The 10,043-nt window shown below is 39.1% G+C and overlaps 1 protein-coding gene across 1 annotated transcript; it reads left to right on the top strand.

The window, feature by feature from the left end:
* Positions 1-3,228: 3,228 nt before the first annotated feature.
* LOC108717503 (interleukin-17A) lies at positions 3,229-7,785 on the top strand. Its single transcript, XM_018264738.2, has 3 exons — positions 3,229-3,336; positions 4,908-5,116; positions 7,554-7,785. Exons 1-3 carry the CDS (start codon positions 3,298-3,300, stop codon positions 7,783-7,785), a joined length of 480 nt encoding a protein of 159 aa, XP_018120227.1. The 5' UTR covers positions 3,229-3,297.
* The last annotated feature ends 2,258 nt before the right edge of the window (positions 7,786-10,043 follow it).

Raw genomic sequence — 10,043 nt, 5'->3', positions numbered from 1 at the left:
TTGACTCCGGAATAAAGCACCCGCTTCAAAGTAAAGCTCATTACTACATTTGTAGAATATCTCAAATAAGCAGGTTGGACTTTGTTTCGGGTTTTTGAAGAATGCACATTGCCGCCCGTTAATAAAAGGGTATCAAAATACACGTATGTTGTATTGGAGCTATTTGTGAAACATGTTCTCACACCAAATATATAAACAGCAGTATAAATGCAGTTCAGCTTCATGTTTCATTCCCCAAGATTGCTCACCAGAATAAAAGAAGTGATAACTTCATATTTAATGCACCAGGACACCCGGTAGTGTAAATATAGTGCTAGTTTCTTATTTAATTCCCCCAGAACACAAAGCAGTAGAAATGCAGAGCCAACATTATGGCAATGCAACAGAACATGGGTTATACTCAGACCTGCCTTATGCTGAGATGGAAAACCCTCATTTAAATAAATGATAGTGCAAGATTATACATGTGGTGCTTAGAACAAGGTATATTGGAGTTAAGAGTTACGGAAAATATCACACAGAGCAGAACAACAGACACACAATGGACAGGCAGTTCCCAAAGCCATTCTATGGTGTCTCACAAGGCACATTTGGGTCTCACTGGCCTTATCCACTAATCTCTTAGACCCAGTAGGCCTTACATAGTAACATAGTAAGTTAGGTTGAAAAAAGACACAGCTATCAAGTTCAACCTTTTAACTTTTTTTAACCTGCCTAACTGCCAGTTGATCCAGAGGAAGGCAAAAAAAACCATCTGAATCCTCTCCAATTTGCCTCAGAGGGGAAACAATTCCTTCCTGACTCCAAAATGACAATGGGACCAGTCCCTGGATCAACTTGTACTATGAGCTATCTCCCATATCCCTGTATTCCCTCACTTGCTAAACACCATCCAACCCCTTCTTATACCTATCTAATGTATCAGCCTGTACCACTGATTCACTTCCCAGCTCTCCCTGTAACACCCCTTTCCCTCCTCTAATCTCATTGGCTCCCTCCTGTCTGCTGGGAGGAGCTACTGGTGAATAAAGCATCCGACCCTTCCTTGTACCTATCTAATGTATCAGCCTGTACCACTGATTCACTTCCCAGCTCTCCCTGTAACACCTCTTTCCCTCCTCTAATCTCATTGGCTCCCTCCTGTCTGCTGGGAGGAGCTACTGGTGAATAAAGCATCCAACCCTTCCTTATAGCTATCTAATGTATCAGCCTGTACCACTGATTCAGGGAGACAATTCCACATCTTCACAGCTCTCACTGTAACAAACCCCTTCCCAATATTTAGCTGGAACCTCTTTTCTTCTAATCGGAATGGGTGACCTTGTGTCAGCTGGAAAGACCTACTGGTAAATAAAGCATTAGAGAGATTATTATATGATCCCCTTATATATTTATACATAGTTATCATATCTCCCCTTAAGCGCCTCTTCTCCAGCGTGAACATCCCCAATTTGGCCAGTCTTTCCTCATCATCATCATCATTTATTTATATAGTGCTGTCAAGATACGCAGTGCTTTACTGCACTTATAGCAAACAGGGAATAAATGGTGGATAACAAACAAGGATTACAGAATACAATAGGGTTTACAAACTAAAAGGTTAGGGTACAATTGAGACATTAGGATTGTATAAACACTTTGTCATTTTTGACAAATTCAGCAATGATTAATTAAGGTACATCGAATAGGCCTCTTTAAACAGATGGGTCTTTAAGGAGCGCTTGAAAGTTTGGAAGGAAGGAGAAAGTCTGACAGCTTGTGGCAGAGAGTTCCAGAGAAAAGCAGAAGCCTGAGAGAAGTCTTGTAGGTGAGAATGGGCAGAAGTGACCAGAGGAGAAGTGAGGCGAAGATCAGAAGCAGAGCGTAGGTTTCGTGACATCTTCACAGCTCTCACTGTAACAAACCCCTTCCCAATATTTAGCTGGAACCTCTTTTCTTCTAATCGGAATGGGTGACCTTGTGTCAGCTGGAAAGACCTACTGGTAAATAAATCATTAGAGAGATTATTATATGATCCCCTTATATATTTATACATAGTTATCATATTCCCCCTCTTCTCCAGCGTGAACATCCCCAATTTGGCCAGTCTTTCCTCATAGCTAAGATTTTCCCTTTGGAGGTACTACTGCACGGAAGAAGAATGAAGACCACGAGAACAGTATGAAACCCTGAAAGGTCCTATACTGTTGAGTATTTGTTGGTCAACAATTTTATAAGAAACCACAACTGGATTGTTCAACCATGGAAACTGAAAAATGAGGTTAGCCAATGTCATCTGCACTTTCATCTTCATCAACTGGTCTGCAGGCCTAAAGCACATCAGTATTGTAAGGACACATCGCTGATCTTTGAGAAGACATTGTACATATAGTACTATGGTACAGATTTAAAAGAGACCAGGGGGCAGATTTATCAAGGGTCAAATTTCAAAGTGATAAATACTTTGAAATTATGATTATTAATTAGTCTTGCTGTATTGGCTTCTATTATTTTACTTGTGTTGTTTTGATCATTTATGACGATCCCTAAGCTTAACCTCCCAACTGAAGCCCAGACCACACTGAGCATGTGCACAGTCTTGATATTGCAGAAATGTCTAACAAAGTTACAAGATGACAGCCCCCTGCGCCAACTTTGAAAGCATCAATAATTTGTCTTATTAGGCTGCTGGTGCAGTAAGTTCATTTTTATATTTAGTATACAAAACACAGCATTTCTAGCATTATTCTATTTTAGACTTTAGTTGCCCTTTAAAGTGAAAACTTTCAGATTCACGTTTGAACTCTTCACCCACGAATAAAAACCTCAGTTCCATTTCTTATGCAAATCTTCTATCCCTGATCAGCGTAAAAATAAAGTGGCTTGGCTAATGGATTAGAATGCAGTTTCCAGGTATTCGGGACTCTCTGATCATGATTTGTAACCTCATCATTTCCTATTGAGTGTACAGCAATGATGACATGTAAGAATCAGAGAGGAAAACCAGTGGCTTTCTGGCAGAAACCACAGCAGAGCTCAGTGGAAACCCCAGGGGGGGATGTGAACACCCTATAAAATGTCAGGTGCTCGAGAGGCAGAAATCACATCAGTCTCCTGCACCTTCCTAATCTCACCGAGGAGAAGTAGAGAGAAGACAGAGAGAAGACAGAGAGAAGTAGAGAGACGATAAAGAGAAGATAGAGAGAAGATAGAGAGAAGATAGAGAGAAGATAAAGAGAAGATAGAGAGAAGATAGAGAGAAGATAAAGAGAAGATAGAGAGAAGATAAAGAGAAGATAAAGAGAAGATAAAGAGAAAATGCTCAGCTGCATCAGCACCCTGGGGAGGCCAGTCATGGTGAGTGGTGTTCTTCTCGCAGCCCCCTGACTACTTAAAAAATTGAGAATTTGGAAGGTTCTTTTTTGCAGTCAGTGTTCTATATGCAGATAATAATCTCCTTCTGGTCTGGTTAATGGTCAAACCCTTTTTTGATGACTTTGACCATTGCTTATCCTTCGGCTTAAGAGTAATAGTCATCAGACTGCGGGTGCCCTTTATGTTCAGAGGTTGCCCATTTTGCAAGACATGTATTAGCCATGTTGCTCAGTGATTCAGTCATTCTACAGAATGAAAAGTCTGCAGACCACGGAGAACTTTGTTTTCAATGAGTGGAGACCCTGTAATAATCAGGTTGCACTAATGGTCAGTCTAGGGACTGAATGGCATATTTATGGCCATGAAACATTATGGGACTACTCAGATGAGAAATGTATTCTGAGTTTTTTTGTTTTTTTTTATTGTTTTTATTAATTTTTCAGCATGTTATACATTTTTGGACGATACGTGTCCAATTTAGTAATATTTGACAATTATTGTTGTTAGAGAAACATGCATTCAATATACAGTAGGATATGAGAGATTAGAAAAAGGTGGAAAATTACACATAAACAAACTTAGCAGAACATTACATTTCCATTGCTTTGCATGATTATATATCAAATTTTCGAGATCAGTTTCAAATCTAGAATCTTGAACAGATAGGTTAGTATTCTGAGTTTTAAAGGGGTTGGTCACCTTTAAGTTAACTTATAATATATTATAAAACTGTCAATTCTAAGCAAATTTTCAATTGGTTCAATTTATTTGATATCATTTTTTAATGATTGGCCTTCTTCTTCTGACTCTTTTTAGTTTTAAAATGAGGGGGGTCGCTGACCTCATCTAAAAAACAAATTCTCTGTAAGGCTACAAATGTATTGTTATTGCTACTTTTTATTCCTCATCTTTCTATTCAGGCCTCTCCTATTCATATTCCAGTCTCTTGTTCAAATCAATGCATGGTTGCTAGGGGAATTTGGACCCTAGCAACCAGATGACTGAAATTGAAAACTGGAGAACTGCTGAATAAAAAGCTAAATAACTCAATAACCACAAATAATAAAAACCAGTTGCAAATAATCTCAGAATATCACTCTCTACCCAACGTTAACCCAAAAGTGAAAAATCCCTTTAAAGTTATGCTGCTATGTGTTGGTATTGAAACGTTAGTAAAGGTATTGCTCATTAGATATTTGGTACATTATTGTAATTCATTATTGTTATTATTAGTAGGACAATTATAATGTATAATAAATGTATTGCTATTTCTATGTATAGAAAGCGGCTGAAAATTAAATTTTCTTTCAAGACGTAAAATATTTCTTTTTTATTGTACGGCTGGAGATTTGATATCCGGCCAAACAATAAAACACGGTCGGCTCAAACCACTGTTGAAACGACTTACAAATTACAAATTCTACTGAATATGAGTTCTGTGACCACTAAAGTCGTTTTGTACTTACAAAATTAATTTTGTCCATTTCACACAATGCATTAAGTTACAAAAAGGACAAATCCCTGACATATTTCTCTTTTCCCTCCCCCTCCAGTGTCACTTTACTGTGCTGCTGTTTGTCCTGGGAGTCAGCACAATGGTCTCTGTTCATGGGTTGGATTTGCAGCATCTGAGCAAAGGATGCCCGCCCCCGAGGGGCATAAATCTCAACCAGCCAGTTAAAGTCATATTGAACATCGACGGGCAGTCTCCGACCCTGGGCAAAGATATCAGCAAGCGCTCGCTGGCTCCTTGGGACTACAGGTAATGGACCCCTCTCTCTCCACTTAATCACTGACACCCAACTCTTAGGGGGGAATTCACAAAAGTGCTGACAAAAATAAAAGTGGAGATAAAAATGTCGGATTTCCCATCAAATTCACAAACCTCTCTCCACTTCTGTGTATTTGTCTTATAAACCGACTGTTTTGAGATTTTGTCTTTCGCAGGTCATTTTAAAGACATTTTTTTCTGAATTTGTCTCTTACTACAACTGTCAGTCAGACATCAAATTGGGATTTTTGGGGAAGGGGGTTTATTTTACGTAGGATAACCTGGGCTTTTTACATCTGCCAACATGTTTGTGTAATTCCACACACAAGAGTAACAAGATATTGTATAAATACAAAAAAATACTATTTCTTGTCTCAGAAATATCTTTTATTCTCTTCGGTCAAGTGTCTGCCAATAGGGATGCGCTGAATCCAGGATTCGGCCCTTTTCAGTAGGATTTGGATTCAGCCGAATCCTTCTGCCCTGCCAAACCGAATCCAAATCCTAATTTGCATATGCAAATTAGACAGGAGGGAAAATGCGTGACTTTTTGTCACAAAACAAGGAAATACATCTTTTTTTCCTTCTCACCCCTAATTTGCATTTGCAAATTAGGATTCGGATTCAGTTCGATATTCTGCGAAACTTTCGCAAAGGATTTGGGGTTCGCCAAATCCAAAATAGTGGATTCAGTGCATCCCTAGCTGCTAAAACCAAAATAATGTCTGGGAAGCTTTACTTTTCCTTTAGATAATATATTCATTAAAATTGCCTCATTCATTAAGATAAAATAAGAAGAATAACACGAGTGTAAATTAAAAATTTTTTACATATTAAATTGTATAAAACACACTTTTTTTTTTAATCAGTGTTTTACTTGTTTTTTTAATGAGGCTTTTACACCTATAGGGTTAGACACAAACTTAAATGCTAATCCTTATTATTATGATAATAATTCCCCAATGGGGCACCTACAAGAGGTGTGAAATGAAGATTGAGTGAACCAAAGAAGAACAGATTATTATTTTTTCATAGAATTGATCTGACCCACAGGGAAGAGTAATACAGGTACGGGATCCGCTATCTGGAAACCTGTTATTCAGAAAGCTCTGAATTACGGAAAGACCGTCTCCTGTAGGCTCTGTTTTGTCCAAATAATCCAAATGTTTAAATTGATTCCCTTTTTCTGTGTAATAATAAAACAGTCGCTTGTACTTGATCCCAACTAAGATATAATTAATCCTTATTGGAGGCTAAACCTGTCGATTGCGGTTATTTAATGTTTATAGGATTTTCTTAAGATATGAAGATCCAAATTACAGAAAGATCTGTTAAACAGAAACCCCCAGAGCATTCTGGATAACAGGTCCCATACCTCTACTGAGTTTTGTAAAATGGGAGAAAATTTTGTTTAAAATGCTGTTTTTGCACCATTTAAAGACAAATTCATAAAAGTGTCTGTAAACTGTAAAATTTCTGTTATTTCACAAAAAAAATGACAAGTGCCGGTTGTGTCGGAATTTAGGCGTATTTCTGTTTGTGAATGTGGCGAAAGTAATTTACTCCAGTTTACCACCACTTTTACGCCAATACTGGTCTCTCTTTTGTGAATCCCCCCAGACTCTGTGCATAAGTAGGTGGCCCCACATTTTAAAGACCCCTATTCACTAAATTATGGGGAGTTCAATGATACAACCCAGAACTTGAGTGTCAGCGTCACTTTGTGGCTTTATGTAGTGCAACGGACATAGTTTGCCCCATGACCATTCATTAGCTTTACCCACCTACTGAGAGCCAATGTCCCTTTAATTGCATTTACTTATGGGACTGAAGAAAACTTTCCTAATAATAGGTCCCTAGTATCAATTAATGGGGTTGTTCAACTTTAAAATAACTTTCACTTTGATGTAGTGAGTGATATTCTGAGACAATTTTCAATTGGTTTTCATTTTTTTTGTGTTATTTAGCTTTTTCTTCAGCAGCTCTTCAGTTTGCAATTTCAGCCATCTAGTTGCTAGGGTCCAAATTACCCCTAGCAACCATAAGAGTCTAAAATTTGAATAGGAGAGGCCTGAATATAAATATATGTAATAAAAAGTAGCAATAACAATAAACGTGCAGCCTTACAGAGCATTTGTTTTTTTTGTTAGATGGGGTCAGCGACCCCCATTTGAAAACTTTAAGAATGAAATGAAGACCTATTGAAAAGTTTCTTAGAATTGATCGATCTTTAACACACTAACCGTTAACTTAAAGGTGAACAACTCCTTTAATCTCTGTAGCTACTAAAGCATATATAGGAAGTTTAAAGAGTATGTTTACCCACAATAAAATAAAATATAATTTCAAATACAATGGCATGGTATAGAAAGAGATACAATAATGATGCTTCAACGTGTTCACACTGCGTCTGTAATTTTCCCATCAGCTACGACATGGATCACAACCGGTTCCCGTCTATGATCGCCGAGGCCAAATGCCGCTACAACAATTGTCTGGACTCAGAGGGCAAATTGGACCTGAGCATCAACTCTGTTCCCATCAGACAAGAAATCCTGGTTCTGCGCCGGGAGATGAAAGGCTGCACCGCAAGCTTCAAACTGGAGAAGAAGATGGTCACCGTCGGCTGTACCTGTGTGCTGCCTGAAGTCAAAGAATAACAATAATGGACCAAATAAGCCTCCGTCTTAAAGGAACAGTTCAGTATAAAATAAAAACTGGGTAAATAGATAGGCTGTGCAAAATAAAAAATGTTTCTAATATAGTTAGTTAGCCAAAAATGTAATTTATAAAGACTGGAGTGATTGGATGTGTAACATAATAGCCAGAACACTACTTCCTGCTTTTCAGCTCTCTAACTCTGAGTTAGTCAGTGACTATAAGGGGGGGGCAAATGGGACATAACTGTTCAGTGAGTTTGCAATTGATCCTCAGCATTCAGCTCAGATTCAAAAGCAACAGTTATGTCCCATGTGCCCCCCCCTCAAGCCACTGATTGGTTCCTGCCTGGTAACCAATCAGTGGAAAGCAAGAGAGCTGAAAAGCAGGAAGTAGTGTTCTGGCTATTATGTTACACATCCACTCACTCCAGCCTTTATACATTACATTTTTGCCTAACTAACTATATTAGAAACATTTTTTATTTTGCACAGCCTATTTATTTACCCAGTTTTTATTTTTACACTGAACAATTCCTTTAAATTTTTCTCATTCGAGCAAAATGCTCATAATAAAAGTAGCACTTGTATGGTGCAGGCATCTCTGTAGCAAGTTTATGTTGCATATATGCCCTTTAATAGTAATAATAATAATATTTACTGTATTTATTTGACTGAAGTTCTCACGGCAGCGAACGCATGTTTATTTATTTCTCTGTGCTATACATTTATTATAAATCACAATAAATACATGATAACTCTTGGAATAATTTTGGCGTTTTCTTTATGTATGGAAGGATTAAGGAATTCTTAGATAAATATAGGAGAAATCAAACTTGTAAATGAAGGTCAGTTAGGGGGAGATTTGGGGTGAGTGCTTATTTGTACCCTGGGTACCCCTGGAACTATAGCAGGGTGACACCCCAATGTTTCTATATATCTATAACCTTGTTATGAGCTAAGGGGGCCCAGTCTGAAGGTCAGTTAGGGGGAGATTTGGGGTGAGTGCTTATTTGTACCCTGGGTACCCCTGGAACTATAGCAGGGTGACACCCCAATGTTTCTATATATCTATAACCTTGTTATGAGCTAAGGGGGTCCAGTCTGAAGGTCAGTTAGGGGGAGATTTGGGGTGAGTGCTTATTTGTGTCCTGGGTACCCCTGGAACTATAGCAGGGTGACTGTTACCCCAATGTTTCTATATATCTGTAACCTTGTTATGAGCTAAGGGGGCCCAGTCTGAAGGTCAGTTAGGGGGAGATTTGGGGTGAGTGCTTATTTGTATCCTGGGTACCCCTGGAACTATAGCAGGGTGACTGTTTTTTTAGATTTTTATTTTGTCGTTTTCTTTATGTATGGAAGGATTAAGGAATTCTTAGATAAATATAGGAGAAATCAAACTTGTAAATGCTGTACTTTCCCTTGAAAAAGGCAACAAGGTTATTCAGTCGCCAGGTTATCAATTTATTTGTACCCTGGGTACCCCTGGAACTATAGCAGGGTGACACCCCAATGTTTCTATATATCTGTAACCTTGTTATGAGCTAAGGGGGCCCAGTCTGAAGGTCAGTTAGGGGGAGATTTGGGGTAAGTGCTTATTTGTACCCTGGGTACCCCTGGAACTATAGCAGGGTGACACCCCAATGTTTCTATATATCTGTAACCTTGTTATGAGCTAAGGGGCCCAGTCTGAAGGCCAGTTAGGGAGAGATTTGGGGTGAGTACTTATTTGTGCCCTGGGTACCCCTGGAACTATAGCAGGGTGACTGTTACCCCAATGTTTCTATATATCTGTAACCTTGTTATGAGCTAAGGGGGCCCAGCCTGAAGGCCAGTTAGGGGGAGATTTGGGGTGAGTGCTTATTTGTGCCCTGGGTACCCCTGGAACTATAGCAGGGGTGACTGTTACCCCAATGTTTCTATATATCTGTAACCTTGTTATGAGCTAAGGGGGCCCAGCCTGAAGGCCAGTTAGGGGGAGATTTGGGGTGAGTGCTTATTTGTGCCCTGGGTACCCCTGGAACTATAGCAGGGTGACTGTTACCCCAATGTTTCTATATATCTGTAACCTTGTTATGAGCTAAGGGGGCCCAGCCTGAAGGCCAGTTAGGGGGAGATTTGGGGTGAGTATTTATTTGTGCCCTGGGTACCCCTGGAACTATAGCAGGGTGACACCCCAATGTTTCTATATATCTGTAACCTTGTTATGAGCTAAGGGGTCCAGTCTGAAGGTCAGTTAGGGGGAGATTTGGGGTGAGTGT

The sequence above is a fragment of the Xenopus laevis genome, chromosome 5S, assembly GCF_017654675.1.
Source record: "Xenopus laevis strain J_2021 chromosome 5S, Xenopus_laevis_v10.1, whole genome shotgun sequence".
Classification (NCBI taxonomy): Eukaryota; Metazoa; Chordata; class Amphibia; order Anura; family Pipidae; genus Xenopus; species Xenopus laevis.
Note: the sequence above shows the minus strand (reverse complement) of the source record. Positions and strands in the feature narration are given on the sequence as shown.

Excerpts from the sequence above, each read along its gene's own strand:
- LOC108717503 (XM_018264738.2), top strand. The coding sequence starts at position 3,298 with ATGCTCAGCTGCATCAGCACCCTGGGGAGGCCAGTCATG. Across the intron at positions 3,337-4,907 it reads CCCTGGGGAGGCCAGTCATG|TGTCACTTTACTGTGCTGCT; the intron begins GTGAGTGGTGTT and ends CTCCCCCTCCAG. Across the intron at positions 5,117-7,553 it reads CTGGCTCCTTGGGACTACAG|CTACGACATGGATCACAACC; the intron begins GTAATGGACCCC and ends TTTTCCCATCAG.